This window comes from Plectropomus leopardus, chromosome 19 (genome assembly GCF_026936395.1).
Source record: "Plectropomus leopardus strain MGB_pleo_1.0 chromosome 19, ASM2693639v1, whole genome shotgun sequence".
Lineage (NCBI taxonomy): Eukaryota > Metazoa > Chordata > Actinopteri > Perciformes > Serranidae > Plectropomus > Plectropomus leopardus.
Genome location: NC_142194.1, coordinates 4,213,620 through 4,236,816, shown reverse-complemented (window position 1 = coordinate 4,236,816; position 23,197 = coordinate 4,213,620). Strand labels below are relative to the sequence as shown.

General features: G+C 36.2%; 3 protein-coding genes across 3 annotated transcripts; 1 reads left to right on the top strand and 2 right to left on the bottom strand.

The window, feature by feature from the left end:
• Positions 1 to 211: 211 nt before the first annotated feature.
• cdk5rap3 (CDK5 regulatory subunit associated protein 3) lies at positions 212 to 8,489 on the bottom strand. The gene is made up of 14 exons (XM_042507902.2): positions 8,331 to 8,489; positions 8,018 to 8,063; positions 6,998 to 7,129; positions 6,087 to 6,187; positions 5,881 to 5,929; positions 4,431 to 4,609; positions 4,206 to 4,342; positions 3,683 to 3,827; positions 3,288 to 3,395; positions 2,329 to 2,404; positions 2,143 to 2,231; positions 1,696 to 1,901; positions 621 to 792; positions 212 to 352 (listed from the first exon to the last, which is right to left on the bottom strand). Exons 1-14 carry the CDS (start codon positions 8,334 to 8,336, stop codon positions 287 to 289), a joined length of 1,512 nt encoding a protein of 503 aa, XP_042363836.1. The 5' UTR covers positions 8,337 to 8,489; the 3' UTR covers positions 212 to 286.
• A 1,172-nt stretch (positions 8,490 to 9,661) lies between these two features.
• Positions 9,662 to 16,365, top strand: prr15lb (proline rich 15 like b). The gene is made up of 2 exons (XM_042508519.2): positions 9,662 to 10,026; positions 14,910 to 16,365. Exon 2 carries the CDS (start codon positions 14,937 to 14,939, stop codon positions 15,273 to 15,275), a length of 339 nt encoding a protein of 112 aa, XP_042364453.1. The 5' UTR covers positions 9,662 to 10,026; positions 14,910 to 14,936; the 3' UTR covers positions 15,276 to 16,365.
• Positions 16,366 to 16,742: 377 nt separating this feature from the next.
• pnpo (pyridoxamine 5'-phosphate oxidase) lies at positions 16,743 to 22,451 on the bottom strand. The gene is made up of 7 exons (XM_042508508.2): positions 22,221 to 22,451; positions 20,821 to 20,945; positions 20,631 to 20,730; positions 19,854 to 19,907; positions 19,632 to 19,760; positions 19,479 to 19,549; positions 16,743 to 18,714 (listed from the first exon to the last, which is right to left on the bottom strand). Exons 1-7 carry the CDS (start codon positions 22,449 to 22,451, stop codon positions 18,549 to 18,551), a joined length of 876 nt encoding a protein of 291 aa, XP_042364442.2. The 3' UTR covers positions 16,743 to 18,548.
• Positions 22,452 to 23,197: the final 746 nt, after the last annotated feature.

Genomic DNA, 23,197 nt, shown 5'->3' with positions numbered 1-23,197 from the left:
GTTTCACTTTTCAGTCTCTGTTTGTTAGTTTTTCTTTCCAAATTCAACATTACACTGGATAAGTAACTGATATACAAACAGTCACTTCGGGGTATGGAGAGGATGCATAATATGCACACATACACACCTTTTATACATATTTCTAAAATGCCAAATGCTTCTTACCCATTGTTGAACCCAGAAAAAAATCAAAGAAAGAACACACAAGAACTAAAATTAAATACCAGTTTTATTTTTCCATGTAGATCTTGACATAATAATATTTAAAGTGAGTCTGCGATGTTCGCTATATGTTAACACCCATCAGGTTGACAGGCCTGCTCTGGTATCGCTTTGAAATGTCGGCTTCAATCTGCAAAAAACAAAAACAAAAGCAAAATGACTGTTAGTAATAATCATTACTACTGAGCTCATTCAAGGGGTAACACATATTAATTATGAGCTCTTTGAGCAACATTTAATTATTCTGTAGCCGTATAATTCTCAGTGATATAATGATCTTGTGACAAGTGTTTACTGAACTGTAATGGCTGAGGGGAAAAAAGCAGTTTTCTCTTTCTAGTGAGCTGGAAAACTGCCAGCCCAGTGAACAGAAATAAATTGAAACAGTAATCCAATACCATTTTCTGGAGTTCCCGGGTGCGTCCTGCCAGCAGGTCAACACGAGGCTCCAGTCTGGACTGCTCCTCCAGGGCCTCCTGCCTTCTCTCAACCATCATGGCTGCCTTCACCAGCAGAGTGTCCGCCTGCTTCAGCTTCTGTCTCAGCACCTCCGACACTCGCTCAACATACCTAAAAAACACGTGTCATACATTAACTAGAATTTCCCGCCACGTGGTTGTATGTTTCCGTGCACCACTCAACCTGCACTCATAGTTTACATCCACGTGTACCATTAGCCGCATTTTATATTTGCGCAGTTTGAGAGTTAATGGAAACCTGCCAAGACACGGAAGATCTATAAGATCACAGTTTCAAAGTGGGTCCTGAGTTATGGCCAAAAACATGTTGTATGGCGTCACCATGACCTTGACCTTTGACCTTCGACCAAGAGATTCTAATCAGTTCATTCTTGAGTCCAACTGGATGTTTGTGTCAAATTTGAGGAAACTCCCTCAAGGCTATCTTCAGATATTGCATTTCGAAAAAATGAGATGGACACAAGGTCACGGTGATCTTGACCTTTGAATACCAAATGTTAACTTGGACTCACTCACAGTTGAGTCCAAGTTAACATTTGTGTCAAATTTGAGTAGATTCCCTCAGAGTGTTCTTGAAAAATTGCATTCACAAGAATGAGACAAATGGAAGATCACTGTGACCTTTGACCTTTGAACACCAAAATCTAATCAGTTCATCCTTGAGTCTACTTAAACTTTTGAGCCAAATTTGAAGAAATTCCCTCAAGGTGTTCTTGAGATACTAAAAAGTTCACAAAAATGAGACTGATAAGGTCAAAATGACCTTGATCTTTGACCCATGACCACCAAAATCTATTCAGCTCATCACTGAGTCTAAGTGAACGTTTGTGCAAAAAAACAAATTCAATCAATGCAATGTTGAGATATCACAACACACGGACAACCCAAAAACATCATTGGTTATCGATGTAGCAGAGGCATAAAAATAACCAAAAAAAAATGAAGATTTATGCCGATTGAACTGATTCTGTGGGGATAAGTTCTGGCAGCGTACCGCGGCGAAGCCTGGATCATAAACAGGTGCTGCATCCGGAGAGAGGTGAGGCGGCCCAGCAGGTCCTGAACCTCTGACAGCATCTCGCGGACATGCTCCCGGGTTTGGCCCTGGATGACAGAGGGGGCCAGCTGGAACTGGCTCATAGCGACCACGTCTCCCTCCTCTCCCATCTCACTTATGCGCTGAGTTAGGAACACTTCCAGCTGGACAGACACATGAAACTTTACTTTACTTTTTTTTAGCCGCGACTCTCCGGAAAATATGGGAAACATGCTCCACCAGCTAGTCTCTAAGTTCATCTGCCATTTGCTGTTTGGCTGGTATTTACCACGGCTTTTTAAAAGCTTGTTTTAGGACTAAAATCACAATTTTGGCAACATAAACATATATAAAAGTGGATGCATGGTCTAGAGTAATCTGACACTGTATAAATTAAATCTTTACCTCCATTAACTCATCGATGAACTGGCTGCGGGACTGAGGGTTTTCCAAAATACTCAAAGCATCCTCGCCCCTCGCCACGCCTTCAGGACCTGCGAGGTGACACACACGTCTTTAGCAATCATGTCGACAGCTGAGAATGTGATACAATGTGGAGCTTTAATAATGGCAAAGAAAAAAAGGAGTTACAGTCTGCGCCGGCGTCTAAAATTTCAATTTCGAATGGAGCTGCTTCACTGTCACCCCAGTCAATACCACCAGTGTCCTGTGGAGGGAGGCAGAGAGAGCTTTATTAGAGTGGAAGATCCCAATTTTCTGTCTGATGTGCCTTCACAGACACAGACACTTTTAAGATACCAATTTCAACCATTTATCCAGTATTTTAAGCCATTTATTTAAACAGTTTATCAGTTTAAATCTACTTGTTTAAACCATTCATCCATTTTTTTCAGCTGCCTTTTTTAACTATTCATACATTATTTTTTTACTACTTTTTTAAAAAATGAATCTATTAGTATTTATCCATAATTTTAACCCATGTTGCCGTTTATCTATTTTTTTTTTAAATCTACTTAATTCTAAAGTGTATCTCATTTTACCCATGTCACCCATTTATCCATTATTTTAAGCTTTTTATTTCAATTGTTTATCAATTATTTTAATCAACTTATTTCAAACATTTATCCATTATTTTTAATCTACTTAATACAAACCTTTATCCATTTTTTTAAAATACTTATTTAAACCATTAATCCATCATTTTAGGCTACCAATTTCAACCATTTATCAATTTTTTAAATATATTCATTTACACTATTTTTCCATTTTTAAGCCTTTTATTTTAGCCATTTATTAGTTATTATGAGCTACTTAATTCAACGATTTATTCAATTTTTTTAAACTACTTATCTCAACAATTTATCTAATATTTTAAGAAAACTATTTCAGCAATTTATCCATTTTTTAGCTTCCTATTTGAACTGTTTGTCACTTTTACCAAACAGCTCCAAATTCTCTCCAACGTCCAGCTTAGAATAAAACTGTGCGTATGTAGTTCTGAATGTTATGAATACAAATTAACAGCTAAATAACATAATGTGAAGACGGTGTATGTAAAGTCAAAACGCAGGTATGTTCAGGTGTTTTACCTCAGCGCTCGGCTCCAGACTGATGCCCCAGTCTATTCCTTCCTCAAGTGCGATGCCAGAGGTGACGCCCTGAGTGTCTGCACTTTTGCCAAAGTCGCCCCAGTCAATCTGCAGTACATATAACGCACAAACACAAATTTGAGGAAAATCAGTTGTGAATTGATACATAACAATATTTTTTGACCAACTTTGTTAAAGATCTTATAGAGGCACAGAACTGCCACGAGTCCTTAAACTGCATTTAAGAAATTTTCCAACTCTTTAATCCATTTAGTAAGCGTACTAATCTGGATTAAGACCTGATTTAAAATGTGTAAGTGTATAACAAAATAAAATGGATTATTTTCTATTATAGGACCCTGATTAATTCGTAACACAGAGACAGTAAAACCAACCGCATCCTCTGTGAGTGTCTCAGAAGGAGCTTCCTCCACAGCGGGCCTCTCAATAACCGTGGGGACGTTCCCTGTTTGCCACTCGTAAAACGTTGCGTTTCCTCGCTTCAGAGCGAATGTCAGCATGGGCAGGACTGGTTCAGACCTACAGATTACAACATATGGGCTCATGTTAAAAAAAATGTTTAAAATGTGAAAGTTTATACAAAAGGTTTACAAAAGCACACACATATAGACAATAAACAGTAGGTGCTGAAGAGAAAAAAGATCAAGAAATTAAAAAGAAAAAAGAGAGTAAAGCTCGAAACTTCACTTTCATGGTAATTTAATTTAGTATTTATTGCAGCATAATCTGGTGTGTGGACTCTGTTCTATTGTAAAAAGTGAACATTTCTAATGTTTTTTAAAAATATTTATAAAGAAGAGAATTTTACTGCTATTAGGAACAAATGTATTCTATTGTATTTCATGACCTGCACTGTTTAAACCAGCGTGAATAAAAGTATTTCCATGACATACTCACCACTCAGATACAAAGTTTGTGAACGCAGTATAAAGTTGGATTTGCTCTTCTAACTTCGCTGCATCCTTCCCGACTTCCTCGAGAACCATCGGTAAATCTTTGACCAGAGCCTGAAGCTCTCGAGGCACATTTTCTCCCTGTCGCAGGAAACGAGTAAAGCAAAAAGATGAAGAATGCATACACAAAGAGCATAACGTTTTCACGTTGAAATGTCCTTGCACTCACTGTGATGCCGTACTGTTTGCAGGCGGCGTAGTAGCGCTCCCTCAGGTCCGCAGCTGAGCTCTGACACTCCACTTCCCGCCTGCTCAGCTCCTGCTGCAGCTGCTGGGCTTTGGCCAGCTGCTTCCTCAGAGCCGGCCCCTCATAGCTCACACTGCGACTCAGCAGGCTGGCCACCTCCGCTGGGACGCACAGACACATTCTGTTTTTATTAAGATTCTATTTATGCAGTTATTTCGTTTCTCCAACTGGATGTCATTTCCTTGTTTCCTGTAATAATGATGCAGAAATAATGTGAGCAGCAGCAACAAAAAAGTTTAGAAAAAAACGACTTCTGGCTTTCTGGTCTCCAACAGAATGACAAGTGTTGGAACCACAATCAGTTTTCTTGCTTAAGAGAGCTTTCACATCAGGGACTTGGGCCTGGATTTAAGCGCACTCGATCCCGAAGTCAGTTTTGTTTGATTAGTATAAACACTGTTTACTGTTCTGAGCCCGAATACACTTGAAGTGGTGTTTTCAAGTTTGGATATGGTTTGTATTAAGTGTCAAAACTAAATGTACTAACACATATAAGTGGAGAGGCGCCCAGTGGCTCAGTTGGTAGAGCAGGCGCCTCATGTACAGAGGTTCGATTCCAACCTCGGCCATTTGCTGCATGTCATCCCATTTCTCTCTGCCTTTTACAATCAAACTACCCTATCAAATGAAGGCAAGAAGCCCAAAAAATAATCTTAAAAAACACACACACAGAGAAAGGTGGACTGCTATTTAACACAGGTAGCAGTAGGCGAGTAGAGTTGAAAAGTCATTTCTTATTACTGCTGGTCTCCTCTGAAATCTGTGCAATCTCTTCCTCTGAACTTTACCGCCATGGGTGGCAAAGTTGGACGGTGGTTGAGGGGGGGTCTTCTTGCAATTGTCTCCAAAATATAAAGAAAAGTGGCCATAATGTGAAGGTAAACTCACACATGTTAATCAAGAAAATTTAAGTTCCAGCGCACACCAGTATGCTCAGATCGACACTTATTTTATTAACAGTTTACATTAAAAACAAAAGAAGGAGCAAACTAAGAATTTTTTATATCGCTTCATCAGATTTGCTCTGTGCTTCATCGCCATCAGCTGTTCCATTTAAATCATCACGTGCTCATTAGCAGAGGATAAGAACGATAAAAGTCATATCAACCATAATGCTAAAATGCAAATGATGGTTGTCCTGCAACGGCAGGCACCCAGAAGAGAAAAGATGGCTGTGCATGTTTAGTTTCTTTGTTTTTTTTAAATAAATAATAATGTTGGCTCGGTGAGTGGAACAACACTTCTTATGTGATGGCAAGGGAGTGGAGAGCACATCATGAATCAATCGTACCCAATGAAACACCCTATTAGGTCTAACGGTGTATTCAGCTGTGATCGTACGATGATAAATACACAAAAATATTACACTTACCCAAATAAACATTATCTGCCTCATAAAGGGAAACAATCTCTTGCCAGTCCTGTGACAAGAAAAACAGAGAACCAATCAAAATCTAAATCTAAGGACATATTTAGAGCAGAGGAGCAAGATGTCACGAAGAAATCCCCTTCTTGTTTATGTGATGCTTATAATAAACAGTCGACAAGCTGTGAGACAAAAGCAGTTTGTTGTCTCACCTTCATCCTCTGAGAAGAATATCTGCCAAAGATGTTCTTGGAGGACGCCTCCGTTCCCTTCAGAATCTCCACGATCCTCAAGCAGTGAAAGTAGTGAATGTCTGTCAAAAAAAACAAAGACAAATTTCAAGCATTTATATAAAGATGCGGAGCAGGACGGACAAATTCACAACAGAAAGTACAAATACTGCACAGGAATTATGCTATATTACAAAAACTACACATACTAATACAACTGAGGTCTAAAGGTGCAACAAAAACATGTTTTTATCTGTTTTTTATGATAATGCTTTTATTTTGTAGCACTTTAAGATTTATCTCAAATGTAAAATGCATTATAAATAAAATATGTTAGTATTTTTATAACTTAAAAAATAAGAATAATTTTTACCATCAGTCACAGAATTTAAAAAAAAAAAAAGGTTGGTTTTTTTTTGTTGTACTTTTTTTTTACTAAGCAGTAAGTCATTTAACAACACTTAAAGCTGTTTTTGATATATTTCCAAACCGCTCAAAGACTAAAAATTCCTCTGCTACATAGCCAAAATTCCCAAACAAAATTCTATTTCCTACACCAAACAAAGATGGTGGCTGTAAAATGCATGACAACATATAACAATATGAATCATAAAAGGATACGACAATATAGCAAACAAAGTACTTATTTAAAAGAAAAATGTAAATGTTTTATTGTGAATTAAAAATAAAAATATAGTGGAATGGGGCATTCATTTAGACAACTGTAACTGATGTTTTATAGTTTTTATGTAGTACTGAGTAGTTTGTTTTCGCGTTGGTAAAAAGCAGATTCTGAGCACTCATGTATCTATAAGCAGAAAAAAACATATGCTGGTCTCAGAAACTTTAAAGTGATGATAATATATGAGACTCAGTGTCTGCGATGGACCTACAGGAGCCGGAGAGAAGCTGCTTGATCTCCTCGTTCTCTGGCATGTCCTGGATGGCGGCGTTGATCTTCTCTCTGATAACTTTCACGGCACTCTGCCATTTCAAATTACAGTGACGTCGATCCAGCAGCCAGTCTGCGCACACAGAGATTCATCGTTAAGATCTGTGCATCTGGCAACAGTGGCTTCATGAAAAGTACCATGAAAAGCACAATATTAAAAAAAATTATTTCTATTATCGTATTATCATCTCATGCAGACCACAGTTAGAAAAGTCAGATAAGACCTTCGTTTACACATGTAAACTGAATGTGGAGGCTCATGCGCACCTTCAAAAACGTGTAGACAGGTGCTCAGGAGGAATTCATATTACTTACAATAAACCTTAATATAAAGTTAACAACGTTTCGGTCATCAGGCCTTCATCAGGTTGACTTTATACTCCACTGCACATCCATCTTCACTTTTTGCAACACTTATTGCACATTTTTTCTTTGTTTTTGCTCTTTTTAATCTTTTTTTCTTTTGTTTTGTTGCACCATAAAATAAAATGCATCATCACAAAGACGAAATCAAGGTTTTTCTGACACAATAAGCATTTTTAGAGATAAGTGGTTCTCACAGGAGAGTCACACTAACAACAAATGATAATCTTATAGAATATGATGCATATCTGTAGATTAAACTGCCCAACAGGACATAAAGGGGTTAAAATGAGCACAACTTTAAACATCTACAGTATTAAAATGCAACATACACATTAACGCAGCAGCGATATTAACCCCAAACCATCAGAAACAAGAATAAAACACTGAAAGCATGAAACATTTTACTGCATAATTTTATTCCTAAACAAATGTTCATTTATATAAAGTTCTGAATGCAGGATTTTTACTTGTAGTGGAGTATTTTAACAGCTGGTGTTAGTATTTTTACTTATGTAAGGGCTCTGAATACTTATTCCACACCTGCACATCAGTAAAACGTGAATTAACAGTAGTACATTTTATTTCTGAGTCTTACCTAAAAGCTTGCTGGTCTGGATGTCGATGGGAAGGTTTTGAATATTCTGTTTAAGAGAGAAAAACGGTCAAAATATTAGTAATTTAACGCATTTTTCAGCCCAAATTTACGCAGCAGTGCGTTGCTCAGAGAGAGAAAACTGCGCTCACTTTCTATTTAAAAGCTACACAGACAAAAAAGTCTAAACTAAGAAGAAACAAACAGTTTACTTTGTTTTATTTCTTAGTTTTCTGGACTTTGACTGATTGACAGCTGGCTAACGTTAGCTAGCATGCTCACTAAAAACCGCGCCACAGGGTTTATTTAATCTTACCTCCATTTTTTCTTTAACTCGTCAAAACGAAAGCACCTCCGATAATTTACGGCTCCATTTTAAATGAATTTAGCAGGTTTTTATTCACATTTACAGCCACCATACGGACTTCCTCTGTTTATGACACGTTACGGGAAGGAGAGCCAATAGGAGGAGGTGACGTTACATTCTCTGGAGGACTGACCAATAAGCGGGCACTATGCTGATGCAGTCAGCTGATTGGTGGATAGGTGAGCTCCTGATTGGGTGCAGAGTCATTGTCCGCCAGTAGAGGGCGGTGCATGAAAATAAAATAAAATAAAATAAAATAAAATAAAATAAAATAAAATAAAATAAAATAAAATAAAATAAAATAAAATAAAATAAAATAAAATAAAATAAGGTGTGGCTCAATCTATGATAACAAATCATAATTCATGCATATTTATTTTATTTTATTTTTTGAATTAATAATCTGTATCTAAAGAAACTACAGTTGACATATAAATGAAGTGGAGTAAAAGTACAAAGTAGCATAAAATGGAAATACACCTGTAAAGGATAAATATCTCAAAATTGTACTTATGGGCAAAACACAACTGATGAAAAGTAAGTTCTGCAGAGGAGTAAAAAGTACATTTCTGTAATCGAACATGTAGATTAAGGGATCAATTTGATATAATAGGGCAAGATGAAATATTAAAACTTATAAATCTACTGAATATTACATTAAGTAGCTATATTCCCCTAAATAATTAATATGGTAACTTTCTACATGTGTGTTTGTGTGTTTCTGTGTTTACAGTCAACTCTCCAGTTATATAAAGCCCTTAAATCATTTGTTTAAGACTCTGTATTTTTATGACTGCACTTTTCCATCAAATTGAAAAATTATTAATGTCTTGTGCATCTTTTTTTCATATTTCCTCTTAATTCAATCTGACATGTTTGGAGACTTTGAAAACATTGGGATCTCAATAAAGGTCATGGGGTTAAAGGGCTTTTTTTTTTTTTTTTAAATTTAAGGGAAAACCAACACTTTGGTATTCTGTAAACTCCAAAACTTCAAACCCTGCCATTAAATGCCTGCAGCAGAGCCTCTCCAGTGGCCTAATTTCAGGTCATTTGAATGTAAACCAAACTTGCAAAGTAAGCGTCCATTCACCGTCTATGATTTTACGCAACGCATGCAAAACACCGGGGGCACTCACCTCATTCAGGTGAACATTTAGAGCCTCGGAGTTGTGTAACGAGGCACGAGAAAACTCAAGCTTTATTCTGCGTCCAAATTCCACATTAAGGCAGGGATGGGGTTTTAGAGAGAGGCTGATAAAGGGAATTTATCTGCAGTTTGGAGAGCTCGAGCTCACCTCTCAAGTTCACTCTGATGCCTGTAATCTCGATGTGGACTGGGTTGGCCCGAGGAGAGGCCTCACTAAATCACATGGTTGCAACATTTACTCACTCTTGCACTTAGCAGGGGCAGGCTTTAGGTGTGTGTGTGTGTGTGTGTGTGTGTGTGTGTTTGAGGAGGGTGTGTGCTCGAGTGGAGAGCACAGAGAGAGAGAGAGAGAGCTGCAGAGGGAGAGAGATGCTGCACCTGTGCACGATCACCTGAGAAGAAGAATTAAAAACAGAGAAGGTGAAGAGTTTGTAAGCATGGCGGTGAGACATTTTCACATCTGAGAGAAAATCCTTCAAACTCGTCATCAAAAAGGTAAGAAAACACATTTTAAATATACTTTATGTCTCTAAAATGCAGCTGGTTTTATATACTGCACATTTGTTTCAGTTTACATCCAGGAAAAGTTAAAAGTATAAGTATGATTTTTAGAAAATTCTCTAATACGGTCATTATCTGTGATAGGCATAGGACGACACGTGATCAGAAAATCAATGTTCCTCGTCCATTGTTCCATTGTTCCTTGTGTTTTTACAACTTCGTGTTTTTAATTGATTATTCTGCAACAATGACGCCTAAAACAAATCGTTTTTAAGCAAAAATATTTGTTCCCAGTTGTCAAATGAGACAATTTGTTGGTTTTCCTCATCCTAAATTATAGTTACTTTAATATGTTTGGGGATTTGGAACATTTGTCAAACAAGTCATTTAATATGTCATCTTGGTCAATTTTAGATAATTTATGAATTTTTTATTACATTATTTATAACAGCTTTACACTGAAGCAAAACAATAGGATCACTCATGTTTAAATCAGGAAGATAAGGACAATATCCAAATAAATAAATATGCACCTATCATAATGGTTTATGGATGTTTAACAGAAACAGGAAAAAAATCTACTGATTGATTTAAAAAAAAAAAGAAAATACTCTGTGGTTCACTGTAAAATTAAAAGTTTGTTTAAACTTTAAAAAGTCAGTGTCCAGGCTGCCTTAAAATTGTAAGTTTGAGAAAACTAGTGTCCTCAACTCGTCGTCTCAGATTCAGTCAACTCAAAATTTTAAGGCAGCCTGGACACAGCTTTTTTAAAATTTAAATAAAGCAAATAGTGTATTTTTACAGTGTGGACGTCTTTTGGATGTTAATGTTTTTCTTTGTAACATATTAGAAAACAGGGTGTAAGAAATCATATAAATAAACGATAGCTTTATGTTTTAGATGTGGTATTTTTTAACAGATGTCGTTTGTGTGATGTTTGATGTTGTGACACTGTTTTGTACGAAGATATCTTTTTTAATTCTTGCTACAAGCTACGTCGTGAAGGTGATATAACCGAGGAGGGACCGACTCATTGTTTTGCAAATAAGCCTCAAGTCTTTGCTCTCAAGTCTCAAGTCAAGTTTTTAGTCCTAAACTTTGAGTCTCGAGTCCAAAACTAAGTTATAATGTCAACAACAACACAGAGATAATATGTATTTACTAAAATTGTGGTTTTTAATGATTGCATTTACTGTATTTGTTAAAACAATACAGTGGATTGACATCACTTTTCTTGTGCTGCATTGGGACATTGTTTACATGTGCTTAAACCTTTAAACTAATTGGGCTAAATTGTTTGTTTTTCCTTAAAAAAAAATGGGGAAAAAGAAATAAGTAGATTTAGAAAATAATTTAAAAAGAAAAACTAAGGAAAAATGCCAAGAAAAAACATTTTTTATTTATAATTTTAGAGAATTATTATAGCTTTTAAGTATTTTTTTCTCTAGGTCTTTTCTTTTGTTTTTATTATTATTTTTATTATTATTATTGTTATTATTATTATTATCATTTTATTTTATTTTTACTTTTTTAATATTTCATTTTATTTTTTAAAATTAATTTCTTGCTCATTTTTGGGTCACTTTTTCTTCCCATGTTTTAGACAGAAATCAAGCATTTTTTTCCACATTTCAAATGATTAAAATAAAACATCAAGAAAAAAAAAAACCTTCATCAACTCATTAAACTTTGCTGTCACGGGTCAACAGCGACGCTGGCACCGGGGAGGAAACCTGAGAATCTAATGAACCTTCGGCTCAATTATGAGGGCAGCTCAGTCCTCGGTGCCCTTGGAGCCTCCTCTCGCTCTCTGCAGCTCAAACATTGTGCTATTGAAAGGCTTTGCAGCTGGTTAGTGATTTCCGAACTATTCCCTTCCTGCTGTGATCTCTGAGCAGAGCGGCTCACCCACACAGAACAGAAAACACGGTGACTTATTAAAGAGAACTATGGAGGGCCTCCTTTGAGTCAACAGGGCTTTTTGTCTCAAAGGTCACATCTAAGTCAAACATGCGAAAAAAAAGAAATATGTGTGCATGTTGTACCGCTATGTTCTCAAACTTAGCACAGTGTGAAAGTGCTGCCTGTTCTGCAGAAACTGTTCGACAAAAAGTCAACAATGCGATGCAAACGCTCTGCAAACATTTGTTTCAGAAAAACCTGTCTTTTCGTCCATGTTGCCAAATTCAGCCAGAAAACACTACCTGTCACCTGAGCGTCTGTAAACAGCTCTGAAACACGTGCAATTAAGAGAAACAAGGCCAAAAAAGTAACACCAGTTCCCAGAATAATGAAGCACAACAGCTCTTATGTAATAAAACGTCCCTCCTTGTTTCTATTCTGACTCTATCACAATATTAAATCAGTTGTTTCCTACTCGCTGTCTCTCCTGAACCTGGCCTCGTTCGTGCCAGGTGCCCAAACATCACACGGTGCAGATAAGAGTCAGATGAGTGTCTCTGCAAAGGGCACACACTGTGTATTTGCATAGGTGCCACATGATAAAATGACCACACCAAAGGAGGGTTAGAGTGCTTCTTTGCTTCCTGTCAGGCCTCATAAAGCGTTTCTGACACTCATAAAATGTGGTTTAGAAGCTGCATTTTCACTCCAATACTCTTTATATTGTATTTACAGTTCAAAGTGTATCCCTGTCTCAAATGTAGCTGAAATAATTTGGTTATAAAAAAAACAAGATTTGGAAAAAAATAAGGATAAAAGAAGATTTTTTTAACCCTTTAAACCATTTTTGTTGTGCTGCATTCAGACGCCTTTCACAAACATTTTAACCTGTGGAATAAAATTGGTTTGATTTCTTCTGAAAACATGGGAAAAAAGGCAACCAGCAACTTGCTAAGTGCTAAATGTCCTGCAAATTGAAAAAAAAAATTGTAATAGTTAACAAGAAAATGAATTGAAAGTTAGAAGTGGGGAGATTAATCAAAAAATAGAGGAAAAAGTCCAGGAAAATATAAAACTATATTCATAATTCTTATTTAAAATAATTTTACAAACAAATAAATTGTATTTTATTCAAGCACTTTCTTGAGATCAGTCTCTCTCACCCGCTCTCTCTTTATTTTATTTTATTTTATTTATTTATTTGCTTATTTTCCGGCAATTTTCTGGTATATTAAAATTGGGGAATTTTCTTTTTGCCTCTGATAGACATCTGCAGAGTAGAGATACTGACAAAGAAACATCCAGGGTGGAGAGAGACAATAGTTATAGTTATAGTTATAGTTTTAGTTATTGATCTTGCAATTCTTCTCCCACTTTTTGATTCATCATTCGGTATATAATAGAAAACTGCCTGTTGCAATATCCTAAAGTGCGAGCTGACTTCATCAAATGTCATAACAACAATCCAAACCGTTTCAAAAATATTAAATTGACAATATGAGACAAAGAAAAGCAGCAGCTTCTCATATTTTTGGCATTTTTGCTGCACCTGCTCATGAGGACAATAAGATTTGGATAAGAGCTCTTGAAGTGAGCAGACCTTGAATTAAGAAGGCCTGTTTATATGACATTTTTACAGCGTGTCATAAACCTGTTTATGATTAAAAAAACATCATGAGGAAGTTATTTTAGAAATATGACTGTCAGGAAACTGTGTGCCTGCATAAATCAATAAATGTGACTTCCAGTGAAGTGATAGATAATCCAGAGGTCGCTCTGTGATGCTGATCACAGATTCTGCTTCACGTCGCCATTATATAACGTGTTTCTGAGCTCCTGCTTCAGATTAAAGACAGCAGCCTGCTTCCTCATCCGTCTTTTCCTCTGACTTCATATCAGATCACATGGTGGAGGGACAGAGGATACTCTTCAGTTTCTCATTAATTTATCAGCTGAGTGCAGAGTGTCAGGTGTCCTCCGCCCCGTTTGGTTACACATATTACTCACAGAGACGATGAACAGCCGCCGTTTCTGTCTGATACAGCTGTTCTTTAGTGAGGGCGACCTGCAGATCAATAACCAGACATCACCTTAAAAACATGTTTAATTTTGCACATCAAATCATGAAATGATTTAAAGCCAAAGTTTGTACTGCAGGCCTACTTAAGTGCAATGTTATGCTACTTATATCTGCTACTTTAACCCTTTCAAACCTGAGCAAATTGGCTTGGTTTCTTTCTAAAACGTGGGGAGGCAACAAGCAACTTCACAAGAAATGGTCAAAAATGAACAAGAAGTTTGTAAAAAGTTACTAGAAAATCTTTTTAAAAGAAAAAGAGAAAGAAAATGATGTCAAACAAATGCCAGAAAAATCTGTCTGTGTTTTTGTTTACATGCTGCATGTTTTTTTCCTCCTTGGGGATTAATAAAGTGAGTCCCGTCCTGACACACAAAACTACCAAAAGGAGACATAAATTTATGTCAGAGACACAAAACGACTACAAAGAGACACAAAATGACCAGGCAGAGATGCAAAACTACCACATGGAAACATAAAATTATCTCAAAAAGACACAATGACCACAAGGAGACACAAAATCAGCCCAAAGAGACACAAAACAACCAGAAGGAGATGCAAAACTACAAGGAGACATAAATTCATCGCAAAAAGATACAAAACAACGACAAGGAGCCACAAAATCGAGCAGAAGGAGATGCAAAACATAAGCAAAATGCATTATGACTACTTAGACACGCAAAGCAATAAAAAGAGGCAGTCTTCATGTCTCGCCCCTTAGACTTGAAGACAAGGTGGTCTTTCCTTATCTGTGTCCAAGGGGCCCACTGTCTCAGACCATGGCTCTAAATATTTAAGGGGGACGTGACCTGAACCTTCTCAAAGTTAAAAATATTATCATTGTCGATAATAAAGTTGTGTTGTCCACAGTGATCAGTATGTGCTCTGTGTCCCTCAGGTCTGTCCTCCAGTCTCCGTTGGTGCCATGGCCGAACCAAGCTGGTGGAAGCTGACCTTCTCCCGCAAGAAGAAATCTGAATCCAAAGTCCTGTACGAGATCCCGGCTGAGTATGGCAGCAACACGGGAAACAAAGACCACTCGACCAGCAGCCCCCCTGCGGACCACAGCATGGACAGCCAGTTCAGTGCCAGGCTGGAGAAGATCGTGGACAAATCTGCCACCAAGGGCCGCCACGTCAAGGTGTCCCACTCCGGACGCTTCAAGGAGAAGAAGAAGGTTCGCGCCTCGCTGTCCGAGAACCCGAATCTGTTCTCAGAGCACAACCTCAGTGACGAGAACCATAAAAAGAAACCTGACAAATAGCACCAAACATACTCGATCACACGTGTCATAATTGTAAAAGCTTAAATGAAAATAAACACAACCATGTGGCTCTGCATGTGCAGCAGACGACCACACCCACCCTGATACTGGAATCAATGGACTCCCAGTTAAACACACAAACTGGTATCAGCAAACCATTAAACAAACTGGAGACATTTTTATTATGTCTCGTTTTCTCTCTGTTATTTATCTCCGCCCTCTGCCGAACCTCGTGCAAACATCCTGATGAATGAACATTACTGTAAATTTTTATTTTTATTGTTATGGATGTAGATTTTTTTTTTTTTTAATTATACTTCTTTTTTATGTGTTAAACAAATTGATACACAAAAAGAAACATGCAGTGCAACAAAGCACTGTCAATTTTTAATATGTTTTTATGACCAAAGCTAATGAACTATAAAGACTGACAAATTTAATTTACTTTAAAAAAAATCTAGGAAACCGATTGCCTGAAAAATGTTGGTAAATATGACTATTAATCGTAATTTACTTTACTTCATCTCTGTTAAGTTTACACAAAACTGAATTATATTTAATTAATTTTGTGAAATTGTTGCAACTTAAAAACAACAACTTATTAAACTAACCTTTTTGAGTTTTATCAAATTCAGTAAACCAGATTTTCTGTGATATTATTATCATCACTATAAACAATCATAAATTATAAATTGTAAATTATCTATAAGCAAAAAATTAAGTCAGACTAACTTGGTTTACTGAAGTAATTAACAATTAAACTGAACAAGGTCATTTTACTTGTCATTCTTAAGTTGCTACAACTTCACAAATGTAAGTTATACAGCTGAATTTTAAGTAAACTTAATTATTTGATAAGAAGTAAACATAAAATAAGATTAAGAGTTGTATTTACTTTTCTTTTTTAGGACAATCGGTCTCCAAGATTATTTTAAGTGGCTTTAACTTGTCAGATTTTATAGTGTAGAAACTTGATTTTGATATCTTGTGGACGCAAATAAATTAACAAAATGCTGTTTATGTTTTCTTCTCTGGAATCCTAAAGCAAAAAAAAAGTTTTTAATAAATGTAAGAAGAGTTGATATAAAAAGAGTGTGTTGTATTTGTGCAGGAAGGCATGTCACAACCATCGGGACGTGTACATGAATGATTTAAGCGACTTAGCGTGTTAATCTCGGTTTCAGGTGACAGAGACGAGTCTGTTTTTTCACCTGAGCCTGTGTGTGCCGGTTTTGTTGACATGGCAACAGAAAGCAGACACCGACACTTGATACGCAGCTTCTGCATTTTATAATTCCTTACATCACCTCACACACTAATCACTCAAGACAAATCCACTACTCAGCAGCTGGTAGTTTTTAATATTTAGTTTGTCTTTTGAGTCTATAAGTTATTCAGTTTTGTGAATATTTGATGTTTGAAAGTTTGCTGCTGCTGACATCTGCTGGCCAAACACGCACATAGTCCTCAGTTACAAAATAAACTTTATTTCTGGCTCTAATTTCACCGTTAATTCAAGTCAAAAGTAAACAATTAACAACAATCTCATAGTACAAGACGTAAAACACATCATAGTTGGCACAATTCAAATTTGGAGCTCTTTTAATCTCGTTAAAAGGCAGTTAGACCCAGCACTGCTACAGTCAATCCACGATGAATTTAACCCACAATAATTAAGTAACACGGTATTTTATGGCTCTGATGGTTCGCTTTGATTCCCGAGAAAGACGTAGATATATATCTTGTTTTTAATCTAGTAATTATTATTAAGGAAAATTGAGACAGTCATTCAATACACTTCCAATTAATTGATTTAAATCAAGTGTTAACCCTCTGAAACCTGAGGACCTTCATTTAACTATGCTCATAAACATTGGGACAAGGGAACAAGCACAAAAAAAACAAAAACAAAACAAATGCCCAAAAATTTGAAAAAAAATTGTTAAAAAATCTTTACTGGAAAAAAAACATAATATAAAAAAACAAACAAAAAAGAGAAGGACGTGAAAATGTGCTGAGAAAAAAAAATCTGTTACAGAATTAGAAATATATAATAAAAATAAGAAAGATAGTGTTCTTGTAATTTTTCCCATTTTTTTGTAACAATTACATGTTTTTAAAATTAATTTTCAGGTCATTTTCTTGTCACATACTACTAATTTCTTGCAATTTGTGTGACATTTCTTGCCAAGGTGTTCACTGCGTTTCACTCCACATTTCTGAAAGAAATCAATGCAATTACTCAAATTTAAAAGGGTTAAACGGCTTGTAAGAGGCATCTAAATGCAAAAAAACTGATGTCGATCCAGGTTTCAAAGTATTAACATCACCTCAACAATCTTAAGTACGAGCTCGGCGACTCGGGTTCTTCCACAGCAATGTGAATTTTGTCTAATGTCAGTTTTACAGAAACTAATTTAGCACTTTCCAAGAACAAATAATAGAGAATAAAGACACCTGGTGGTCAGTTTATTATAAAACAGTCTATGTGGAGAGTAAAAAAGGCAAAAACACTGACCGAAATGTATCCTTGGAACCTGATTTCGTTTTTTTAATTATCTATCTGCATTTATATGCGGATTTCTGCTTACGGAGATTAGCCAAACTGGTGTCTGGATGCGTCTCAAGTTGCTAATTAAACTGTAAACAATAATCAGAGCATGAAAAAGGAAGTCTTGTCCTAGAAATCACTTTGCGGCCCTGCAACCCCTAAAATACTGGATATTAGATACATCCTAAATCATCAGACCGATAACGAGGTTGCCCTGTAAATTACTTTGTGATAAAATTTCTTGGAACTTGTGAAATTACAGACCTATAAAATCAAGTGTTACCAACTATTTCAACACTGAAAACAGACCACAAAGTTTCTTCAATGAGTAAACTGTTGAAGTGGACCGTTAGTGCACAGATTGAGCTTTTTAAGACACAGGACACCGTCTCCGCGTCCTAAAGGTTAACTCTGTTGAATAACCATCGTCAATCATTGTTGGACACAACCAGCTGGAGTTTGCTCTCTTTAACCCTCACGCCGTCTTTTGGTTTCATAATGCCCGCAGGATGTAAAGCTGTACAGTGCAGTCGGGTCATATCTCACAGTCAACACTGAAAAATGTGTTCTAACATCGAGAACAAAAAGACGACACGACAACGTTTGGCTTGCTGATAAATCCTACACACGGCAGCAGCTGCTGAGTCCACATCAGTGGTTTTTGTCAGTACCTAGAGATCTAGAGATGAGTTCCTGAAAGCGACAGTCAGTTGAGGTGCTTCTCACGGGGACAGTCGCTGGTACACCCAGCCCCCCTCTGCGGCGTGCTGAAACTCCCCCAGCTCAGACTCTCCGTCCTTCGGCCTGGTGAAGACGATGCGGTCGTGCAGTCTGTTGGTTTGACCCTGCCAGAACTCGATGTGGAAAGGCTTCACAATGTAGCCGCCCCTGATAACGAAGAACAGTGAGGAATATTAACGAAAGCTCTTCTGGAGACGGATTAGTTTTCTTGCTCAGAGTTAGATGAGATTTGTGCCACGCTTATTCCTGATCATGAAATGGAGTTCAGGTCTTCACCTTAAAAATGTCACTAAAATTAACAGGCATCACCCAGGAGTAAACTCAAAATGACCAAGAAGAGACAGAAAAAGACAACAATGAAATGCAAAGAGATATAAAAGAAGCAAAAAAGACACAGTATGACTTCAAAGTGATACAAAACAACCAAAAAAACTCAAAAATAACCAAAAAAGACACAAAATAATCTTTAGTGATAAAAAACAACTACCAAGAGATACAAAATATCCTCAAACTGACAGAAAACATCGACCAAGACCACTAAATACCAAAAAAAGATACAAAATAACTTAAAAGTGACACAAAACAACATCCAAAAAACACAAAATAACCAAAAAAGACACAAAAGTATCTTTAAGTGATACAAAACAGCAACCAAGTGACACAAAATAACCTCAAAGTGATATAAAACAAGTGCCAAGAGCCAAAAAAACACACACAAAATGACCCCAAAAAAACACAAAAAACCCAATGAAACACCACAAAAAAATTACAGACAAGAGACAAAAAAGGCAAAACTTGTCTTTTGCTTTAAGAAGACATATTGAATCTTGCAATAAAAATGTACCAAAGTTTTCAATATTTTCACATTTCTGGAGGTTGATTTAATGTAAAGAATAAAAAGTAAAGCTCACCAGTAGTCAGGCATTGGCACCTCTGTGTCTTTGTATTTCTCCTCCAGTTCTGCATTTTTCTGCCTTAAATACTAAAACAAAAGACACATTAAAGATTGAGCCTTCAGTTTTTAAGTATTCATCTACATAATGCAGTAAAGGTTTGATTCTTACGTCTCTGTTGGGAACCAGAGTGCTTTGTCGGCTCACGACAGCGCCGATCTGGCTGCTTTTTGGCCGTGAGTGGAAATAATCACAGGAGCTCTGGAAGGGGATTCGCTCCACGGCGCCCTCAATACGAATCTGCATATCAGAATGAATAATAATGAACATATTTTTGTGGGAAAATCTAATAAACATTAGACAGGATTTGATGAGCACATGAAAGATGCTGACCTGTCTGTTGAGAGGTTCCCAGTAGAAAACCAGACATGCATATGGATTACTCTCCTGTGGACAAAAATGAGACATTAATACATAAAGGAAAAACTTGACCTGCAAAAGCACTAACACATGAGGTCATAACATTATCAATAATTAATGCAATACATATATTTGAAAAATGTATCCAAACAATACGAAAGAAGATATGAATAGAAATAAAGCAATCTTTTAATTTTATGACATTTAAAACTGATGCACTACAAAATCAGAGAATAATCTGAACGCTACAGAAAGACTGCCAGCTGCCATTAGACTTCTGTTAAATAACCACTGTTTTTAATTAGTATTTATTATTATTATTGGATATTTTTATATTTTAGTATTCATTTCAGATAATGTAGTAACTTATTTTTTATTTTTCTAGTATTTATACAGCAGTGTAATAACTTATTTTTAATTTATATTTATTTTTTTAGTATTTAAATAGCATAGTGTAGTAATTTATTTTTATTTAATTTTTATTAATATTGTTATTTAGTATTTATATAGCATAGTGTAGTAATTTTTAAAAACATTTTTATTATTATATATAGTGTAGTAATTTATTTTTAAGGTTTTTTTTCTGTGGATAATTACAGACGTGCTTTTATGTTAGGAAAGAACTGCTGTAACAAATATTATTTCCTGTAAAGTATTAATAAATCATCTCTATCTATCTACAGTCACCACTTTAAGGTCACAGAGAGCCTGAAAAGTCGCTGTATGACAGTCACAGAAACAGTCACTCACCAGCTCAGAACCTTTTCTGCTCTCATAGTTGGTAAAAAACCGGAAACCTTCGTGGCTGTAACCCTTCAGGAGGACCATACGAGCAGACGGATGTCCATCTCTGCACAGACAGACACACACCAGGTTATCATTAGTGAAAAAAAACAAAAAAACAAAAAAACATTTCATTTCAACAGCCCGTGCTGCTTACTTGGTTGCAGTGGCGATGCACATTGCATTTGCCTCTCCGATTTCAGGGCACTTTGTTGCCTGATCGAACCAGTTTCCAAACTGTTTGATCGGGTCCAGAGATGCGAGCTGACTCTCCTCAAAGCACTGTCAACAAAATAATCAATCATATGTGAATACTCTGAGAAAAATGTGAAAACATGCACAATAATGCAGCAGTAATATTACGTAAAACATTAGATATAATGGTTAAACGTTAACAGGAAACATTTTACTGCACAAAAAGTACATTTTGCTGATACACTACATGTATGTTTGGGTCTGAATGCAGGACTTTTACTTGTGGTGGAGTTTTTTTCCGCAGTGTTTTCACCTTTTGTATTTTTACACAAGTGAAGGATCTAAATATCAGCTCCAACACTGGAACCGGACCAGTGGCCTCGTTAGGCCTGGGATATAATTTTTTTCAAAAGCAATAATAGGCCTTAGGGACTGTTCTTAATTTATCAAAGAGGACAGGTGTGACTGTTTTTTTTAATCCTCCCCAAAACTACAGTTTTTTCCTTTAACCTTCCTAAGTGACTCAGGAAAAATACATGAGGTGTTTGTCCACTGTTACGTGTTTAAGGACTGTGTGAAATGTGAAAATCCAACGATAATTTCTGTTTTTACATTTCTACAGGTGTGATTTTATTTTTTGGATGGGCCCTTGGGATTGAAGTATTCTTTAAAAATCACCCAAAAAAAGGTAAAATAAATACAATATAGAGCAAACAGGTAATGCAGAGAAGATTGATTTTTTTAGGTGGATAAAATATGTTTTTCGCCGAGATTTTTGACTATATACTTTTTAATTCCACGGTTACGGCTAAAAATGACAACAGAAATGAACAAGTTTGCTAATTTTCAAGTTTTCTATCCGACAGTGACTACAGTTGTTAGCACAACATAATTTTTAATTTTTCAGGGTAAATAAGGTACCAGAATCACCAAGGACCCCAATCAGAAGTCCACTTTAAGCCCCCAATTCCCTGAAAACCTGGAGACGCCCCTGCTGCTCACACCATGATATTCTTACATAAACCTCATGCAAGCCTTAAATGACTGCACCAACCAGCTTCAGTATCTTTAAATGACTCCTCTGTGATCGTTTTGGGGTTTTTTTTAAATAAAGGTTGTACAGGCCAAAAGTCAAATTCAAGGTCTGACACATATGTTGAGCATTAAAACCAAGATTCGTGCTTTATCTCGTGCTGAATTCAGAGCCACCAGGTTAGATTAAAAACAGTGCACGCTGCAGTATTTGCACACCTGTCATTGCACTGATATCATTTTAACCTCGCAGTTACCTTCACAGGACAGTAGTACAGTTATATCACTCAGTGCTTTTCCTCCTCACACAGCCCTCTGGCTTGCACTCACCTCCTCATCTCCTTTGTATTTCTTCCTCATGTCACTCAGGTCCATGTTTGCTCGCTCACTCGATGACTTCCTGCAGAGATTCAGCGCGCACACGCGGTGTTGACCTGCTGTCACAGAGGCATGAACCGGGGGATTCCTGGCAAATAAACCGATCTGCCACTTCAATAAGAAATTCACACTGAGTATGCGCCTCATACTCGTTATCAAACTCACGCTGACGTAACAGCGCATTTTTCCCACCCGCTTTGCGCCAAGTCCCGCCCTTGCTGTGCTGTGATTGGCTAATACACCTGACTATTTTCCTTAATTTCCGCCAACGACACGAGTGACACTATTGACGATTATCATTATTAATAATAAATAACAATAATAATAATATTAAAATAAAAACATTTTTAAAAATATACACAAAATAAATCCAAACATTTACAGACGAAATTTGCTTATAAATTAAAAAGTCATACACAAAAAAATTATTTGAATTCATAATAATTTATTTATTTATACAATTAACACATTACACTCAATCTTAAACGATGTTTTAAAGCTGTACTAGATTTTTTTTTTTTTTTTTTTAAAAAGGCTAAAACTATTTTAGATTAATGTATGCACTTCACAATTTTTAGCGTTTCATGTTTTGTAATAAGAAGATATGTATGAAGTGAAATGCAACAACAAGATGTATGATTGATTTGTACAAAAATCGATTGGAACATTTGTATTTTTTATGCAGTGTAAATAACATAAAATCAAAAACTGAAATAAAATCTTATAAAATAACTAAAAATCTTATACAGTAAAATATGAAATAAAAAGCAAAATTCAATAAAATGTTACAAGATTAAATGCAAAATAAAATAAATAAAATGTTATAAAAGAAAGGGAACTGTTAATTCAATAAAATGTTATGAAATAAAAATAAAAAATAAAATAAAAGGTTGTTTCTGAACATCGTAGACCATGATTCTCTAAGCCAA